This window comes from Cebus imitator, unplaced genomic scaffold, assembly GCF_001604975.1.
Source record: "Cebus imitator isolate Cc_AM_T3 unplaced genomic scaffold, Cebus_imitator-1.0 Scaffold281, whole genome shotgun sequence".
NCBI lineage: Eukaryota > Metazoa > Chordata > Mammalia > Primates > Cebidae > Cebus > Cebus imitator.
Genome location: NW_016107596.1, coordinates 769,479 through 790,041, shown reverse-complemented (window position 1 = coordinate 790,041; position 20,563 = coordinate 769,479). Strand labels below are relative to the sequence as shown.

General features: G+C 46.1%; 1 protein-coding gene across 1 annotated transcript in view; it reads left to right on the top strand.

Annotated features, from left to right (window-relative positions):
- The window catches only part of SYN2 (synapsin II), a 200,231-nt gene extending 180,059 nt beyond the window's left edge, over nucleotides 1–20,172 (top strand). The window contains exons 11-13 of the mRNA XM_017501449.2: nucleotides 12,122–12,182; nucleotides 16,145–16,388; nucleotides 18,932–20,172. Coding sequence (XP_017356938.1) covers nucleotides 12,122–12,182; nucleotides 16,145–16,388; nucleotides 18,932–19,067 — 441 coding nt within the window. The 3' untranslated portion in view covers nucleotides 19,068–20,172. The remainder of the gene's footprint in view (nucleotides 1–12,121; nucleotides 12,183–16,144; nucleotides 16,389–18,931) is intronic.
- Nucleotides 20,173–20,563: the final 391 nt, after the last annotated feature.

The following is a 20,563-nucleotide window of genomic DNA, read 5'->3' as shown; positions in this document are numbered from 1 at the left end:
CTGAAAATTCTTTGAATAGAATGCTTTCATCTACATTGATGTTGATAAATGGGAACTTCTGGGCTAATAAATGTGGACCCTGACTCTTTCTGGGTATCTGAGTTAAGAATAGCCCTGTATGGTGGGATGTTATTATATATTAGCACTTATGAGCGTTTTAGTTACTAGAGAATCACAGTAGGTTAACTAGGAAAACAAAAGTTAATTGCCTGTTAGAGATACAAACCCATTATTCAGATAATATTTAACTAGAGGTGACAAAATTATTTTTATGGTTAAAAAAAATCAGGCCTGTGGTGAGATTTTATGATTTTGTAAATATGATGGAATCAAGATATTTGAATTCTAGTTCTGCCTTTTAGTTCACACTGGATAATGAGAGAGAATCTGTGAACAAGATTACTGCTTGTCCCAGCTCTAGCAGAAGAGTGACAAGTAGTCCCTTCTTCCCTTTAATACTGAGAAAAACAGAGAACATCTGGTAGTATCTTAAAAAATTTATGACAGGGTAAGAGAACCTGACATTACCCAGACAGAATGGGCTGCTCTGGGATTCTGTGAAGGGCCCTTAAGTGCTTATAAAATAAGCATAAACTTTCATGGCCTTCTACAAGGGAAGCCATTCTGAACTAAAATGAAGGCCATGCTAAGAGTAAGATCTGCATTTAGCCCTGTGCTTGCCACTGCTTCACCAGGTGACCTTGGGTAGGTTTCTGCACATTTCTATGCATCAGCATCTTTGTGTGTAAAATTAAAGGTTGAACACAAACACTAAGATCCCTTTTAGCAAGACAATTCATATTATACAAAAATGATATTTAAAGTGTAAAAGTTAAGAAGCACAGATAATTTGTAGAACAAAATTTTCTACCCCACAAAAAGCATTAGCCCTTCTTTGGTATAAGCCACTTATTTTATAAACATTAAATGCTGTAGCTTAAACATTTTGTAAGATAAATCTACAATGTGTCAGAATCAAGGCAGAAAACATAGCAAGGAATAAGCTCCCTAAATATAGCATCTCTTGCAGAAATTTCCTTGTAGCAAAGCCAGTTTGACTCAAGGATAAGCTTTTCTTTGCTCAGCCTTACATTCTTATCCAAAGGGTATTATGGAAAACATACCATGCTGGGAGTCAGGACACACAAGGGCTAGTCCTCACTCCACCATAACATTATATGACCTTTGGCAAGTTGCTTCCCATCCTAGACCTCTGTTTCCTCACCTATGAAATGGAGTTGAATTAGATGATGTCTAGATCCCTTTCAATTCTAAGGCCATTTAATACCTGGAGCCAAACTGCAAAGTCTGAGGGCACAATCCTCCATAAGACCCTTGCTCCTGACATCACCTGAAAGTTCCCAAAACCACTCTCAGGTTTGACAGTTCTCTGGAAAAACTCACAGAACTCACAGAAAGCTATTATACTCAGTTACAATGTATTATGGAGAAAGGATGCAGGTCAAAACTAAGCCCAAAGGAAGATGAGTAGGGCAGAATCTGGGAGGATTTCCAACACAAAGCTTCCATTAGTTAGGACTCATTCTCCTCCTGACTTTGTTATGTGACAGTATGCATAGAGAATTAACAACAAGGGAAGCTCCTCTGAGCTTCAGTTTTCACAGTCTTTATTGGGACTTCATCATGTAGGCGTGATTGATTGACTGATTGATCACCTGGTTCAACTCAGCCTCTGTCCCCTCCCTCCTTGGAGGTCAGGATACCATGTGGCCTGAAGGACCCAGTATGAATGACAGTGACACTTCTATCACTCCAGAAACACCAAGTGCATAGAGGTTACTTCCGAGGAGCCAAAGATAAAGGCCAGAACTCTCTTAGGGCAAAGCCAAATTCTTTTTTCTTTCTTTTTTTTTTTTGAGATGGAGTCTTGCTCTGTCGCGAGGCTGGAGTACAGTGGCACAATTTCGGCTCACTGCAACCTCTGCCTCCCGGATTCAAGCAATTCCCCTGCCTCAGCCTCCCTAGTAACTGGAACTACAGACGCACACCACCACACGTGGCTAATTTTTTGTATTTTAGTAGAGACAGGGTTTCACTGTGTTGGCCAGAATGGTCTCAATCTCCTCATCTGGTGATCTACCCACCTCGGCCTCCCAAAGTGCTGGGATTACAGGCATGAGCCAGCCAGCCAAATTCTTTACTATACACATGATTAAGTTAATATAGCAAACATTTCTCAAATGATTTCAGCCCATGTGGGCAAGGACCATGCCTTATTGATCTGCATTTCCATTGACTAACATGAAAATGCAGTGTGCTTAAAATTAGTTAATAGCCTTAGGACTTAAAGTTGCTGTTCAAAATATTCTAAATTGAAATAATGGGTGAATTCACAGAGGTCATCACCATTTCTCAGATGGTATCTTCTGTTAACCTCTGTTAGCTTCCTTCTGAGCCTTATATCTTGACCTCAGGCCACCCAGAGGACAGAAGACACCCAACAGTCAGCCACACTTGTCAAAACACCATAACTTGAGCTTAAAACCATGGCTGTACTGGTCATATTCTCACCTCCCATTTCTTCCAGATAATAGCGCATTTTCATTGGTTACGGTTGAGCAGACATTTCAGCTATCATGAGTCCAGGACTATGGAGTTGTCAAACTAGATTACGTTCATGTCCCTGCTATCACATCCGCCCGCTTCTCTGCACCTTCACCCACATGAATCTGCTCTAACGCTCATCCTCCACTTGTGACCTAGATCCCATCTCCTTTTTGCTTTCAAATATCTGCTCTCTTCTCCACCATCAATTTCTCCTTTTCCAAAAGATGATTGGAAAGTTGTTTTAGCCACTGCCTCCCTTGCACCACATTTTCCTCCTATCCTTTCTAGTCAGCATCCCACCCACACTATCTCACTGAAATTGCTCTTGTCAAAGTTACCTCCATGTCACCGTGTCCAGTAGTCACTTTTGTTCTTATCTTACAGACTTTTCAGTAGCATTTGATGTAGTTAACTACTCCCTCCTTCTTGAAACACTATTTTCTAGGCCCTTGAGACCCCATTCTTGCTTGGTTTTCATTCTACGCCATTGGCTTCCCCTTCTTGGCCTCCTTTGCTGATTCTTCTACTTCTTTTGAGTGTCTAAACATCAGTGCCCCAGAACTTTGTCAATGCACATTCCTTGGTGGTCTTGGCCAACCTATATCCATCTCCTGCCCTGCTCTTGGTGACCAGACTACCCCTTCAAACTCCAGACTTTAACTCTTGCTTGATATCCTTACTTGCTTATCTTAAAGACACCCTAAATGTAACACAGCCAACGCAGAACTCTAGTTTTTTCCCTTAAACCTGTCCCCTCAACACTGTTTTTCCCAAGCAGTTTGTGTAGGCCCCTACCTGCCTCTTTGCCCATGTACTATCCTAACTATAGGTCACTGTGCCCTAGACACACTGATAAGGGCCTTTCTATTAGCTGTGTTCTCTCTCTGAAATGCTCTTCCCTCTTAGTTTTGCATGACTGGCTCTTTCTTGACAGTATAAGTGATATTTTCTCAGCTATCCAATCCAAAGCTGCCACCTACTCACTGGCTACCACCTCTCCATTCTTTAATTTTCTGCATGGCACTTACTACCAGTTGAGATTATTCTTGTCTGTTTATTTCATTGTCTCTTCTACTAGAATGCAAGGCTCTCAAGAGAAGAGGCTTGTTTACGGCTATATCGCTAGGGCTAGAGTATCTAGTACCTAGTAGTTGTTTAATACATCAAAGGTGTATCAAGAGGAGGTAGGTGAGAGTGGTTTGCCCAGGTGCAATCAGTTGGCTATAGAAAATTTTAAAAATAACAAAGCTAAGCTGGCCTGCTTTTTATCAACAACATATGATAGCAATTCTATACAAATGACATTGATAAAATATTCTTCCCACCAGGCAACCCACTGCTACCCTGTCCCCCTTGATGTACTATTGTAATACCTATTTGCTGAGTGAGTTCCCATTTGGAATAGCAATCTTTAACAGTCCTATTAGCCTATTAGATTGATGTCAGGATCCTGTGGATGATCTTGGCAGTGTGCAACTAGAAAGGATGTGAACCAAGGAACATCACCTTCATCCCAGCCAGGACTTTGCATGGCCAGCTGAGCCCGTAGGTGCTGTCACTAACTTGCAGGCCATTCCTCACAATTAAGCACCTCTTGCTGGCCTCTTCTGTGGCTTTGGAATCTGAGGCTGAAAGAGCTTCTAATCTGAGTCAAAAGCCCTGGGAGCTGCTCCTGCCCAGAATGCTAGACTAAGACCAGGATAGACTTGTGGCTAGCCACTTATCTACTCTTCTCTCTTTCTCCTTCTCTATCCTTGTCCTTAGCTTCACCATTAGAGCCTTCATTTATTTTATTCTAGAGGAACACCTAAAGCAGGTTAGTGGTGACAGGGAGCTGGAGGGTTGGGGGTGAGGATGGTAAGTAGAGGGCATACCTTACCTTGTTACCAGCCAGCCCCCTAGCATGGTATGGATTAATTATAGAAAGCAAAGAGCAAAGACATGGGACTGGGTCTGAGCTAGTTGCTGTCACATTTCAAAGGAATAGGGGAAGGGGCATAAGAGACACTAACCAGGTCACGAAGAGCAGGGAGGTGAGTGGCAAAGCCTGATCTGGTTGATGACAGCTGGCCTCAGCCTGGCCAGATTGCCAGCTTGGGGGCTGCTGTGAGAGTCAGGGGCAGCAACTGACCCTCTGCGTATGGACTCTGAAATGCTTTAGAGAGGCTGTTCTCGAGGTGGTAGTGACACCTGGTGGCCATTGATGGCCAAAGCCTCTAGGCTCTATACTTACAGAGTCTTCCCTGTGCTGCTGCCTTCCCACCATCTCTCCTACACATTCACTGACTTTTGGGGTCTCTTGTCTGGTAACTGAGCTGGGCCTTGCATCCTAGGGCTCTGGTGAGGTATGGACTGCTCCTCAGACTCCCAGGAACCAGGGGGAAAAAACTTCAGGGGACAAAGCTTTCAGGCCATGCCAGTAGAGATGGTATCTGGTCCTCTCCTTCATGTGGCTAATCTTTTTTTCAATTCTCATTATACTGGTCACGCTCTTTTTATTTTCCTGTAAAATTCTGCAGAGCCAGAAGGCTGAATTGCTCATGCAGGAATTTCAGACAGTGACAGGCAGAGGTGGCAACAAGTCTCTTTTCAGTGCCCCTCAGTTATGCCACAGAGTTGGCTTCCTATTTGGCTAGGGGGTTAGACTCTTGGGGAATGATTCTAAGACTTAGCCTTTGGAAGCATTCATGTACATTTGGTGTCCAGAATGAAGATGAGCCTTTTCTTCTACCTCAAGCTGATCAGAGCACATCTGAAATGTTGTTTCTAGTCTGAGGGTCGCAGTATAACAAGGACAAACTGTTAACTCCAATCAGAATGTGCTCAGAGGAGAGAAACCAGGAGGTTGAGGCATTTGGCAAATCTATGGTATGAGTAAAAGTTAAAGGAATTACAGTTGAATAGCAGACATGTCAAGGAGTGCATTAATTAGTATTTTTAGCTCTCTGATGCTGTCATGGGGTAGAACTGATTCCAAAAGGCAAATCTGTTGGAAGACAGGTTTTGACCCAGTATAAGGAGTAAACTCTGTAACACTCAGAAATGGCATGTGGCCCCTACATTGTTGCTGATGTTCAAGCAGGGGCAGGATGAGCCTATTGTAAGGGACATGGTGAAAGGGGAGGGCTAGGGACTGGTGTTGTTGGAGCAGGTAACATAAAATCTCCTTCCAGGCCTGACATGCTGGGATCCAGACTGTGTTCAGCCACAGTACTTGGGAAAGGCTGTGATAAGAATTCAGAATTAGAGGACTGAGGCTGAATAACCTCTGGTCTTTGGTGGGACATTCTACCAGTACTTTTTAATACTGGCTCTCTGGTATAAAGAGAAACACAAAACATTTCTAGCTAGGTTTTTCCAGCCACAAAGGACCTGAAACAAGCTTGTCTAACCTGTGGCCTATGGGCTACATGCAGCCCAGGATGGCTTTGAATGTGGCCCAACACAAATTCGTAAACTTTCTTAAAACATTATGAGATATTTTGCAATTTTTTTTTAAGCTTAGCAGCCATCATAAATGTTAGTATATGTGTGGCCCAAGACAATTCTTCCAGTGTGGCCCATGAAAGCCAAAAGATTAAATGCTGCTGTTCTAAAAGATGAGATCTCCTTAGTGCAAGAAGACCAAGCCTAAGAAGGGGTTTCTTCTCTCTGAGAAGTAGAGTCTAAAGGGCTGTGCTGTTAGGGAGGGATGCAACTTTCTCTCCGATCCTACACATGGTACTAACAGGGCTTCACTTGAGCTTAGATGAGGTAAATTTAGGACAAATGAAAGGCCTTCCTGCTTCCCACAGCAGGAATGGCTTTAGTGAATTTGTTTCCCAGTAAGTATAAGCTGAGAACATGAGGAGATTTGGGGCAGGTTCAGATAAAGCCACTGGTGACTAGATCCCTTAACAGACTATTAAGAGAAACTGACTATTCTGGGACTGTCTTAACTTTTCAGGGACATCTTTAATCACTTGAAAATGACATTCTGACCTTGAGTGACCTGCCCTTCAGTGCCCCCAGAAGACTCAGGGACTGCCCCCATGGGATATTTCTTGGGTCCTAGGTTATGGGAGGGCCCCAGTCCAGGAGTTGAGCTCTGCATGCAGAGAAGCAACTCCCCTCAAGGAGGGAAGGAGAAGCAGCTCATCACTGGGCACCTTTTAGAACCTTTCAGAGGAAGGTTGGCACTGGTGACTGCAGGGGAGAACCCAGAAATATCCCAAGGTGCCTCAAAACATGCAGTCCCCTTTGCACTGAGTAACCCTACAACCTCCCGACCACATTCTTTCCCGCTGCCTCATTCTCCCTAGGGTCCTAGACCCGGGGAGCGGGGCCTGGGGGAGCTGATCAGAATAGTTCTGTGGCGTGTCCGGCAAGGAGCTTGGCCTGGCCTCTTTCCTGGGGCCAGACCCTGGGACCCTTTCCCAATTTCCTGTCTCAGATACGCTGAGCAAGCACAGGCCTTCCTCCTTGGTGGGGGCAGCTGGTCTCAGGCCAGCAGCTCACAAGTGTTGAGTCACTCAATGTCTTTCCTTCCTTAGCTTTCCATCCTGCTGGGACCTCAGGAGCTCCTTTCTCCCAGCTTGTCTGCCGAAACCCACAGGATAGCATTTTAAAGTTGCCTTTGACAAAAACCCACAAACCTTCATGCATGGGCTTGGTTTCTGTCCCAGGCCAGTGATTTCCTTTCCAATCATCTCCAGAGCTAATATTTACCATTTCTGCAGGGACCTTGCTGGAACTAAGTCAGTAATATACAGAGGGCATAATATAACCCAGACCAGAATTCTTTACACATGAAACTACTATACATCAGGTGACAGGAAACCACACAACAATATCTTCTCCACTGATGCATGAAATTCTAACATTAGACCTCCCTTCCTTTGGATTGATATTTATTATTTAAATAATAGTAGAATGCTCACTTACACTGCCTAACACTTTCCAGTTTATAAAGTACACTCATTAGTTTAAGCCTCACAATCCTTATTTAAGATGGCTTGGGCTGGCAAGTGTATCTTTGTTTCACATATCAGCAAAGAGAAGGCAGCTGACTTGCCCAGGGTCACACAGCTGCTAAGCAGGAGAACTGGATCTTCTGGGCCCCAGTTCAGGGAGTTCTCCATAGTGCCGTGCACCATGCCCTTCTTGTGCTGCCACATCAGCAGAGGGGAAGATAAGAATGGAGTGAGATGGGCATTTGTGACTCTATGTCTCTGTGTAAGGAAAACCCTTTCATTCCTCCTTTAACAAACAAGTAGAGGACCTACCAACCTGGAGAAGTCTCTGAGCTTCACCAGCTCTCTTCTTTCTTCCTGGCTTCTCTGATCGCTAAGCCCAGTGGATTAGGCATAGCAGGATACCAGCCCAATTAGCTTCGATGGAAGTAGCACATTCTCCAAGCCCCTGAAAGCCTATACCTGCAAGACATTTCTGCACAGGCCCAGTAGCCCTAGGGTCTTGCTGAGTTCAAGATTCTGTAGCTGGTCCACGCTGGTCTTAAACTCTGTGGCTGAGAAGGGCTTGTCTCAGATCTCACACATCTGAAGAACTGAAAAGAAAAAAAAAAAGCATGAACAAATTCATGGAAGCCCAGAGCCAGAAAGGCATGTAGAAGTCATGTGCCTGCAACTACATAAGCCCCTCTGAACAGAGTTTGTCCAAGCACAGCTGAAATACCTCTCATGCTAAGAAGCTCACTGCTACCCAAGCCAAGCAGTGGGCTTCCTGGCATGAGAGGTATTTCAGCAGTGCTTGGACAAATAGCCCTTGACACTATTCAGATTTACATTTGACTCCCTGCAATCTTCTGCCAAGCCCGAGGTGCTTCCACGGTTACGTCATTTTATCCTACCTTTTGGGAAACTGTGACTCAGGGTAAGTAACTTGCCCAAAGTCACATGAAGAAAGATGTCATTTCAAGACTTCTCACCATCCTGTCTGCTCCATGTACCCATGTTTTTCTGCTAGCATCCCCCTTGAGAGATGGCCAGAACTGGTTGTAGTGCTCTTACATGAGGCTTGATCAGCCAGAAGAACAATGGCCCTATCACTTCCCCTTGTGAAAACACAGACACACCTCCAGCTGCATCTGATTTTTGGCAGAATCATTACAGACTGACACCCTCTGAGACTGTTGTCACTCTGTAAACCCAAGGTTGTTTTGGGTTTATTTATTATTTATATATTTTTTTGAGACAGGGTCTTGCTCTATTGTCTAGGCTGTAATGCAGTGACATGATCATGGCTCACTGCAGCATCAACCTCCCAGGCTCAAGTGATCCTCTTGTCTCAGCCTTTCGAGTAGCTGGGACTACAGACACATGCCACTATGCCCAGCTAATTTTAGTATTTTTTGCAGAGACAGTTTCATCATGTAATCCAAGCTTGTCTCGAACTCCTGGGCCCAAGTGATCCGCCTACCATGGCCTCCCACAGTGTTGGGATTACAGGCGTGAGCCACGCCCAGCTGGGTTTTTTTCTTATGCTTCTATAAGGTCATTTCGTCCCCTTCCTTTTTGTATGCAGCTAGGCACAAGCACTGAACTTTACATTCTTACCTGTTTGAGTCAATCCAACTTCCTGAGCAAAAGTCTGCCTCCTCCATCTGGCTGTGAGTTCCTGCTGTGGGCTGGCTCCAGGCCAGACTTTGGCAGTGACGCTAGAGTGGCCAGACATCTGTGGAATTCGGCATCCCAGGAGGCTCTGGGTGACTGGAGACAGATCCCATGGTAGCCAAGTCCCACAGGGAATAGGCCTGCAGACCCTAGCAGACAGCAGGCTTGTGGGTGGAGCCAGGGTGTCTCAGCCTGGCAAGGGACAGTCCTTGGGAACACTCCTCCCTACCTCCAGTAGCCCCTGAGAAGTCTTCGGTACATAATCTCAGTAGAGCCGGGGCCAGAAGCAGCTTCCTAGGCACCATCAAGGATGGCCAAGGTATATTCCCAGGCTCCAGCCCAAAGGACTGCCTCTGGGAGCTCTTCCCCTGAATCTTGGAGAAGGGCATATCTGGGCCTAGTTCATCCATGGGTGTCTTACATGAATATTTCTATGGCTGAGGAAAGACAAGGCAAACCTGCATGGTATGATCACTCCTGTGAGTTCATCCTGTGAGTGTCTGGAGTCCTATTAAAGCTTAATCTATGGGATTTAAAATGTTTTCTTGGAATCATAGGTTCACAGGGTTGGAAGGAACCTTAGCATTCATTCAGTCAACTTCATATTTAAAGAAGGAATGTTATCTATGATGTCTTTGTCAGGGCATTCGCTAGCCACTATGTGAACACATACATCTGCCTCTCAAAACAGCCTATCTCACTGTTTTTACAAAAGAAAAGTTCTGCTTGTAAGTGAAAGTCTGCCTTTCTAGAGCTTTTTTTGCTCACTGGCCCTGGTTCTGCTCTCATGCCACCCGGTCTGTAACCCTCTCCAGGAATACCGATTCTCTGGGAGGAGAACATCTTAAGCTGTTCTTGGCCAACGTTTGAGATGGTGCATTGGCACCCTTCAGTGGTATTGGGCATGAGGCCCTGGGGGAAATACCAGCAAGAGCCAGTCCAGTAGCTTCACAAACTGTGCCTTTTTCTGTCCTTCACCTAAGTATCTGTCTCTGGACATGAGAGCCTGTGATGTTGAAGGCATGGGCCAGACGAAAGAATGAACAGTAGAGAATCGGGCCTGGACTGAGCAGCAGTTGATGACGTAAAGAGAAAGAGAAGGCTGGAAAGGGCGAGCCCAGCCATGCTGAAGCAATCGCGAGTACTGATGAAATAGCATCTACCTCACAGTAACAGTACTGTGAGGTATAGGGAGATAGTGTACTATAGTGCCCTCATGTTACTTGCAACACAGTAAGCACTCCATAAGTGTCAGCTCTAGATGATTTTAGAGAAGTTAAGAGACACAACTAGAAAAAAGGTTTAGGAGGGTACTAGGTAGCCCCAGAGAAGACAGATTGGAAAGAGAAGAGATGAAAGAATTAGAAGACTATTCTAGCAAGAAATGATAAAGGCCTGACCAAAGTTAGTCCAGGGATGATGGCGACTCAGACACAAGGAGGGAAAAGCTAAGAAGTCCTCTGAAGGCTGATGGGATTGAGTGGTTTCCAGCTGGCTTCCCAGGTGTGGGTGTTGCAGTGCCAGGCTCAGACTGTGCCTCATGGGTCCCAAGAAGGTCTCCGGAAGAAGGGAAAGGAAGTAGTATTCTTGTGTGATTTGTTGGGGGTTAGGAGTTATGGTAGAATGGGCACTCTCTAATGTGGTGGCACTTAGGACATTTCAAAGGCCCCCCTGCCTGTTACAATCCCAAATCCTCTCAGTAGAACAGTTCCGAGTAATGCTGTTAAAAGACTGTGATACTGAGAAGGTAACACTTCCCTGCAGTGGAGCTGAAAACAGACGGTAATAGGCAGGAAGGGAGATAAATGCCAGAATGGGAGGCCCAAGGGAAATGAGGAACAGGAGGAGAAGCAGCTTTAATGCGGGAGTAGGGCTAAGGGGCACATCAAAAGGGGAGAGGAGCACTAAAGGGGAAGTGGGTGCTCACTGAGGACATGCTTGTTTTTAGCCACCACCTTGCCTTGGAAGCCCCTTATTAACACACCATTGGCACACTTGGCAGGCTTTAGGCTTCATAGAGCAGTTCCCTTGTGCCAAACTCAGGCTCCAAACATTCACTGCCTCTAATGCAAATGTTAGACAAACTAAGTCACATAGGTCTTTGATCCTTTCAGGGCATAATCAGAATCATGGCTGGGAGGAGAGGAAGCATGGGAGTGGAGCCATGCTGTTGGGTACAGTGTAATTATGCAGTACAAAAGCAGCCTGGCCTTGAGCACTGTTACAAACATTAATGTCTCATTCCTTCCCTCTAAGGTAAGGAAGGTTCTGGGAAACAAATAACAACCCCTTTCTTCAAGTCCCTCCCTGTGGGAGTTCCCAGCCAAGTCCAAAGAGTGGATCTGATCCCCTGAGTCAGCCCCAGAACTGTTCCCACTCCAGAATTAACTCCAGATGAGAAATGAGCCAAGCCTAGGCTAGTCACTAGGTCCAGCTAGGCACAGGCGTGCATACACATACACTCCTCACCTACCCTCCTGCTGTCCTGCCCCTAGAGCCACCTGTAGTCCCACCCTGCCTCTGGGGTTTGGTGTTGACCCTCCCTTTCCTTTAGAAAGCCAGGCCTGTATGTAGGAGTGGGAGCTGGAAATGGGCAGGCATCAGAAAACCAGAAAAGAAACAAGATGGTGCTAGAGGACTCAAAGATTCTAGAAGGAATGAGTCTAAATGGAGGAAAATGGAAAAGGGGTTGAAGAGGTCTCAGGATTATTACCAGAGTGACTCCAAGCCCCAGACTGCCCACACTGCCCCAGCAACACCTGAGGCTGAGGGTCCCCTTTGAGGTGTTTCTAGAGCTGCAGAAGCCTATGGCCAGATCCCACTGGATCCCACCAGGACCCACCGGATTCCACTGTGGCTTTACCATGGAGCCACGAGGTTTCTCTTTGGAATTCTGTGGCTTGGAGTTTTGTTTTTATCTCTTTTGCATTTTTGTCTTCCAGAGTGGAACACTTAAGGATCCGGACTCAAGCAAGACCCCACCTCAGCGGCCACCCCCCCAAGGTTGTTTACAGTATATTCTCGACTGTAATGGCATTGCAGTAGGGCCAAAACAAGTCCAAGCTTCTTAAAACAATTGGTAGTTAATTTTTCAAAGCAGAAATTTTAAGCCAAAAACAAACAAGAAAGGAAAGCGGGGAGGGGAAAACAGACCCCCCCACTGGTGCCGTTGCTGCGTTCTTTCAATGCTGACTGGACTGTGTTTTTCCTATGCAGTGTCAGCTCCTCTCTCTGGTTGTTTACCTGTTCCTGTTCGTGCTTGTAACGCTCACTTATGTTTTCTCTGTATAACTTGTGATTCCAGGGCTGTTTGTCAACAGTGTACAAAAGAATTGTGCCTCTCCCAAGTCCAGTGTGACTCTCTCTTCTGGGTGGTTTGATAGTGTTTTTAAAAGTAATATATAATGTGGGGTGAAATGGGAGAAGCGGGGTGGACGGGAGAAACAGAAACCACGAAAAGAAAACCCAACTCCTCTCCTTCTCCCCCCAAGCTCAGATTAAATCCCCCCACTTGACCTCCACCAGTGTGCTTGGGATCTTCAATGAACTGTGCTTTTCGCTTTCTTTCTGCATGACTATGGTAATTAGATAGAACATTAAGAGATTTTCAAAATCAAATTTCCATAGCTTCATCCATTGAATTTGAAAGCATCCACCTTTTTCTCCATTTGCTAAAATTTGGTGCAGTTTGAGTTTACGTGGGCTGGCTGTGCCTGTAGAGCTCTTGTGTTTTTAGTGATGACATGAAATACAAAGAACAAGCTATTTCCAGGAATGTGTTCTGTATTTTACATCCCAGTGTACCCTTCATTTTATTATTAATTAGCTATGAGATTTTTAAAAAATGGGGCCGCTGATGTGCAATATCAAAGTAAATCTGTGAGTATTTTCTATGTGTTGATCTCAGTTGTTTCTTCTTTGTTGCTGTTTCTGGATCAGCCATGTGTGTGCTTGTGTGGACCTGAGGCTGCTTTGTGTTCCCAAAGCTTGACCTGTGTACAGAGATAATTCCTTGGCAATGTTGGACATAGAATGCAGGGAGCTACTGAAGGTCTGTCAGGGATTTGTCCATTCTGCTCTTGGCCTCTCCTGAGGCATCGTAATGGGAGACCAAATCAAAAATGTCCTATGTCTCTTGAGTGGGTACACCACCGACAGAACCCTGAGGTTGACTCATGCCTCAGGTCTCAGCTGTTTACCAGAGCCCTCCAGGGTCCAGAGATTGAGGAGCTTTCTCTTTTCTGGGAGGAACTGTCTTCAGATTTAGCTTGTGTGTTTTGAACAGAGACTCCACAGCAGTGGCTCTTGAGGAATCCTCACCAGTTTGTCCTCTTCCCTCTGACAAGCAGCACCTGAGCATATGCTAAGGCAGTTCATTAAACCAGGCCTCAGCTTCAGTGCCTCATCTTTGCTATCTCCCGGCCAGGCTGGGAATGGGCACCAGGTGGCCACCTCTAACACCATGGTTGGTGGGAGTTCATGCCAGCAGTTTGCTTTTGAGAAGAAATGCTTCTGGCTTTACTTTTACATTCCTATCCACTTCTATATTGACATGTCACCATTATGGACTCTCAGATCTGAGAAGGAACTAGTGTTGGTGGTATGTAACAAGAGTTACATGTCTAGGGGGTTGCGCCCTGGTATTTCCTTTGGTTGCTAGCAAATTCTGAGGCCACAGAGAAATGCATTGAGTGTGAATGTTTTCATCTGTAATCCCTCCCTCAGCTGATGATGGTAGTTGATCTGTTGTAAATATATACATATATGCATATTTGCACTTCCAGATGAGTTGCCTAAGAATCAGGTCCTTAAAAACCTCCCAGTCTGATGAAATGATAGAAAAGAATAAAGTAACATTTCCCAGAATGGAGGAATACTTTATTTTATATTTTTATCCAAGTGATGAGCTGATGGTGGTGTTGCTTCTCTGCATGTTATCAGTGTGTACATCCGGTGCTTTTTATGTGTCATTTGTGAGCCACAAATGCAAAGTTGCCATTTGAATTCAGTCAGGCTACAGGGTGGTGTCAGCCAAGGTCTTTCAGGGTGGGGGAGAAATTGGTTAGGGCTCCCATTGCCAAATGCAAGCAGATAGCATAACCTGACTGTTACGTGCCCTCAGGCAGCATGCTAAGGGACAACTCTGTGGCCTGGGGGACATCTGTGTCACAGTATAGGATTGCTGTTCAGGTGTTTTGTACCTATTTCTTTTCTGACGTTGTCCCCTTTTTTTGTACTGATCCAACTGGGAGAACCTCAGCCAATGCTGGAAGTGTGATTGAAGTACCTCTCTTTTGTGACTCTTGTACAGCTTAATGTGCAATAAAGGAAAAGTTATATCTGTCTTCAGTGTTAAGTTGTAAAGTTTCTGGCTATCCAAGTATCTCTGCACAAGTGGGAAAGCACTCAGGTTTCTGGTGCAAGAGGCTGAGCAATCAACCTGTGTTACCTTACTGGAAAATGCTAATACCAATAATGTCAAACTTTGGAAATGGCAAAAGCTGGTTAATGTGAAATAATCTGCTAATCTGTCATCTTCATTAGCTATTTGATTTGAATTTGGAGCTTCTTAAACCTGCAAAATTCTATTTATGTATGTATGTATTTATTTCTGTGTAACTAACTCTGGCATTATTTGGTTAGATGATAAAGGGGATCCTATGCCCTGTAGTGGGGAACTGAGCAGACAGTCATGGGTGCACAGTGGCACAGACATACAGTTCTGCCTCTCCAGAGGCTGCAGATGTTCTGGTGTTTCTAAAAAACTTAAGTGATAATACAGCTAGCTGGTGCTGAGTTTCTGTAAGTCCATTCCTTCCAACAGGCCCATGGATGTGTACTCTGGGATTGAGGCTGAGAGACTGGACCTCCTAGGGCAGTCGTGCATCATTTCCCTTAGTCAGTAGTTGCTAGTGGGAATGGCTTTTGATTTCTAAGTGTTGGGACCCTCTTCAGCAAACTCTAGGCAATCTGGTACCACCTTAATGCCTATCAACTCCTAGAGGAAGGAGGACCTTTTTTCTTTCCAGGCCACCCAATGGTTTCGTGTTTCATGCTGGGAGGAGGGTGTGCTGGTCCTTTTTAGGGGGGCTTTTCTTTGCCAAATGGCACCCACAACATCCCCAGGGGAGAGTGGAGTTTGGATGTCTGGAGAATTCTACCACACATACCTGAGAGGTTCATCCTGCTAGAGCCTCTGAGGATGGTACTGAGAGGCAAAACAGTGCCTGGAAAGAAAGGATTTCTCCTGGTTGTGAGCATGAGTTAATGCTAAAATGAAGCCCTGGTGGGGCAGGGTGGGCATGGCAATCAGACCCATGCAGGCTTGGAGCAGGACCAAGGGTGGCCCCATAAAACAACATAAGTCAGTGACCATCGAGGTAATCATAGGGTATGGAATACTTTTTGAAGAACTTGCTCAACCTTACCATCTTTGAAACACTACCCCTTAAAAGACCAGTAAGACCAGGGCTTACTTTTTAGAGTTTTATGGTTGGGAAAACTGAGGCCAGAGAAGTTTGGTTACTTGCTCAGAGAGTCACTGGTAGACTGTTTCTGGGATCCAGTGCTGTCTCCTCATCACCGTGTGGAACTTGAGACTTGCAGCAAACCCTGGAGCAGGGTAGTCTGTGCCTGAGGCACCTCTGGGGAGGAAGGATGAGGACCCTGCATTCTGGGGCCCTCTGTGAGAGAGCATGCCTCTGGTGGGGCTGCTAGTCCATTGGTTCCTCCTTGTCCTGCTGACTCCTGCTGTGGTTGAGTTGCTATGTCTCTGAGAAGGAGCACTTAGTGGCCATGTACAAGGATAGCTAACCAAGGACCCCCTTTGGGGCCCTTCAGAGACTCCAGCTTCTTGGAATAGAGCTTATCCTTTTGTAATTAACCACACCCTTTGAGATGTAGATTCTAATAAGGAAACATTTTGATATGGTTAAATTATGAAGTTTTTCTTGTACTGAACCTAGGGGGCCCTGGGCAACCCCAAGGAATGCAGCCCCCAGGCAAGGTGCTGCCTCCACGCCGGCTCCCCCCTGGACCATCACTGCCACCTTCCTCCTCTTCCTCCTCCTCTTCCTCCTCCTTGGCTTCTCAGCGGCCGGGCGGCCCCACCACCCACGGAGATGCACCCTCCAGCAGCAGCTCCCTGGCAGAGGCCCAGCCACCCCTGGCTGCTCCACCACAGAAGCCCCAGCCTCACCCACAGCTCAAGTAAGAGACAACTCAGCAGCTCCTCCCTCCCCTCCTCCCGCCCTCCTGGTGGGCCTTGGGCTTCAGAGCTGCTAGAAAGCACCTTCAATCAGGTCTCCTCCTACAGATATTTTGTGGTGGGATTTTTTTGGGTTTTTTTTTTCTTTTTTTTCTTTTTTTGGTTTTTGGTGAGAGGAATGGTTAGGGTTCACTGGGGAGGGGAAGAAAGAAGGAAGTGAAAGTATAAAGTTTAACTAGAAGTTCAACTCCCTCCCCTTTCTTCCTGGGAAGTGGCACTATGGCAGAGTCACTGTCCCTTCTCTAGTCTTGTACTAGCTTAACGTTTTGGTTTGTTTATTTTAAACCCTGTCCCCCACTCTTTTTTCCACTCCTTTTCTTTGTGTGTGTTTCTCTACTTCTAAAAAATTTTTTTTAATCTTTCTGCCTCCGACTCACAGTTCAGAGTATGCAATCAGTAAGGCTGCCCAGAATGAAAAGAGGGAAGTAGTTAAATCCATTTCAACATTTTACCTTCAGCTCTGTCCAAAGGAGGTCAGTTTCTGGTGTGGGCAGCAGAGGAGTTTCCAGGCAGAGACGCTGAGGACCTCCATCCTCTTGGGTTGCCTCATACCCAGCAATAACCCTAGAAGCCCCTCCATATTGCCCTGCTACACAGGACCCCTGGAAACAGCAGAACTATCCTTGGGAGGGACAGCACCTGGATGTGGACAATGGTCAGCTCTGCCCTCTCCCACAGAGGCCTCTGATTGTTTGCAATGTCCCCAGCAGACTTCTGTCACCACCGTGAGCACAGATAGCCATAGCCACGGGGGATGGTAGTCACCCACCCCTGCTTCTCAGAGTGAGGTGATAGGCAACAAATGACTCTTCAGAGAGGGGAAAAGGGGGCTGTAGGATTTTGGAGTTTAAATGAGCCACTAGGAGGTCATGTAGTCATTGCACAGATGAGAAAACTTTGCTCAGAGAGATCTGTTTGTTTGTTTGTTTTTTTCTCAAAGCTAAGCTACTCCTCTTATTAGTGGCCAAGCCAAGGTTGCGGGTCTCAGGTGTCCAGATGGTCACTTTCTCTGGGTCTTCCAGTCCTGCATGATGGGAGGGGCATCACACACTCTTGCTCCCCAGCTCTGGCCAGTGGTACCTCTTGCCTCTTGCCTGCCCCATAATGTCCCTTCAGCCCAGCTGTTTCTGCCTGCTTTTTTTTAATCCCTCATGCCTTCTCACTAGCCAACTTTAGCCCCTGCCTGAGGGCAGATCCTTGGATTGTCACTGCCTCTGAGCTGAAGCTGTTGAATAGAGCAGGCCTCTGATGACAAGCTGGAGGCTTGTCCCTAGTACACCTCTGCCTGTGCGGGCTGAGGAGCGCCCCATTCCCAGAGGCCAGCGTGTTGGGATTTGTTCCCAGCCCTAATTAAAGGCAGAGTGTCTGTTGACAGTTACTGCAATGGGAGAGAGACTGATCACAGTTCTGTAGAAGGGAGTTTCTCCTGAGCTGCACCCAGCATTTAAAGGAGGGCTTAGAGTCCCAAGCCACCAGGAGAAGAGTTCTGGAGCCAGAAATCAGCAGGAATGAGAGCCAGTGGGACTCAAGAAGGAGAAAAGCTGGGCCACTGGAGAAGCCAGACTTCATGTGCTCTCCTGGAGTGCAGGCTGGGCCTCCCCATGGCCTCGTGCTTCATGGTTTTTCCCTGCGAACCACTAGTCTCTAAAGGGGAAAATAGGCCCCTAAAATGTGTGTAATTTGGATTTTCTCATTAGAAAGCTCCCTATGAAACTTGTAAAGGCCTGATATATATCTCTTTTGCCACTGGACACCCTGAACCTCATAGAGGTTCATATTAGTGCTCCTCTGAGGAGAGTTGCAAGGGTGGTTAGTTACTACATCCATTTTAAGAACAGAGAAATTGAAGCATTAGAGTTTTAGGCCAAGCCAATAGGTTCTTTTGGAATCAGAGAAAAGATCAGAATAGAAAAAGCCAAAAGTGTCTAGAGAGCTTCATTTTACCAAACTTCATAGATAAGAACCTGAGGCACATGGCTTACCTCCAATTAGAAGTGAATGAGTGGCAGAACGAGACTTTGGCCCAGGTCTTCTGATCTGGCTCCACCAGTTGATAGTTGATAGAAAAGAGCGTACCAGAGTCACAGGCCCCCTTGTGGCTCCCTTTCATCAGAGAAATATATGAGATTCCTAGGTTCTTACCAAGTTGGGACCTCTGAAATGTAGCCCTTGGGCATGTTAGATTAAATTAAAGAAGCAGCCTTTGAGTCACGTCTTCCTCCTCTTTCCCTTCTTTCTTTTTTCCCTTCTCCTTCATTCCTACACTGTCCCCACCCTTTCTATTCTAGTATCACTGAAGTTGAGGAAGTAGCATAGGGGTCTCCCAGGGTCTTGGTAGCACAGCCACTTCTGGCTTTATCCTCCATCACCCTGGTCTCCCTGGGGAGGGAGTGGGAGTTCTAGGTGTATATCCTCACGTCACCGTCCTTCCCTGCCTTGCTGGGAACACCACCCTCTCACATTCTCTCTGGTTTTTATCTTCAAGCAAGTCGCAGTCCCTGACAAATGCCTTCAGCTTCTCTGAGTCCTCCTTCTTCCGGTCTTCAGCCAATGAGGATGAAGCCAAAGCGGAGACCATCCGGAGCTTGAGGAAGTCCTTTGCCAGCCTCTTTTCAGATTAGCTCTTCAGACACACGGGGCACCCGGCCCAACCGGGAAAGGCATCTAAGACATTCACCAACAACAGTCAGCCAGCTTGGTGGTGATGTCCCATGACCTTGACATGTGTGGTCCCTTCCTCTGCTCCGTTGTGCTAAGTGATGTGCAGCCCAGAAAGGACCATGTGACAGTCTCAGGGCAGGTACCACCCACAAGGGGTACCTGGCATCAGAGAGGAAAGAGCTGCTTCCCTGTAGTCATGAGAGCTTCCTTCTGAAGTCATTGTTCGCTGTGAGTTTAGTGGCCTTATTGTGACAGTGCCATCATGTCTTATTCTTCCCTGTGAAACCAGGATTAATTACGGACTCCTGGCAGCTTAACCTAGCTCAGTTGCAGTGCTAAGCATGCCCCACCCCCATTCAGTGATACTTGTTTGGGAAGTATATACTTCCCCAAAAGTACTCTTGGCCCTAACTTTCAGGAACTTTCCCCAACCTGGATCCCTTGTCATACCTGTGTTACTGTTTAAAGCATATCCACCCAACTTACAAAATCCTAGGCTGCTGTGGTGGTGAAGCACCGTGAGTCTGCTGATATTTGGGGAACAAGGATCTGCAGTTTCCCCTTTTCTCCCTTCTGAAGAGTGGTTCTTATGTGCAATCTGCAGTAACCTTGAACTCCAGAGCTGCACTATAGAGGAGAATGCATGCCACTATGATAGCAGTATGCCAAGCTTTGTGTTCCTCTCCTAATAAATGTTAAGACCTTTGGTGTAATAAAAGCAGCAGCATTCACCAACATCTGAGTCAGCCATGAGGTCTTGACCCCTTGGCCACCCTTTAGGCTGAGAGAATGTCCATGAGGAATGTGTATGTGAGTGTAGAGTGAAAAATCTAGGTGTATGAAGCTATTTGTGTCAGTTTGTGTGTGTGACTGCAGGTGTACATGTGTTTGCAAATGTGTCTGACCTTTACATGCCACTTCTAGGCCTCCTGACACCTCCCCAGTGAATTTGTCTCCTCCAAGGCAGCTAGCCTTCCTTCAGCATCTCAGCATTTCTGCTTATATTGTGGACTTTGTAACATTTCAAATAAACACAGAACTCTTACTCCCGGAGGAGTCAAGTTAGACTCACTTGCCTGGTCTGTCATCAAGCTCCTCAGCTGAGGCCCACATGGTGCCAATGAGGCTGGATCAACCTGCTTTATGACGAGGCTCCCACAGATCCCAACTAAGGCATCCTAAAGAGATCTGCAACTGAGGGTGGGCTCAGAGAGATTTCACTCTGGCTGCATCATGACTCCCTGATACTCAAGGATATTTTCCCAAAGACCACAGATGCTGTGAAAATAAACACTACATCTGCACTGATAAAAAATCCATGTATTAAAAATGTTAATATCTGAATGTCAATAAGTATTAGATGATTTCCTACACATGACACCCATCCTACTAACTCAACAAGATAAACCCCTCCAAATGCCATTATCTTGTTAACTTCTCCTCACGGACAGTAGAT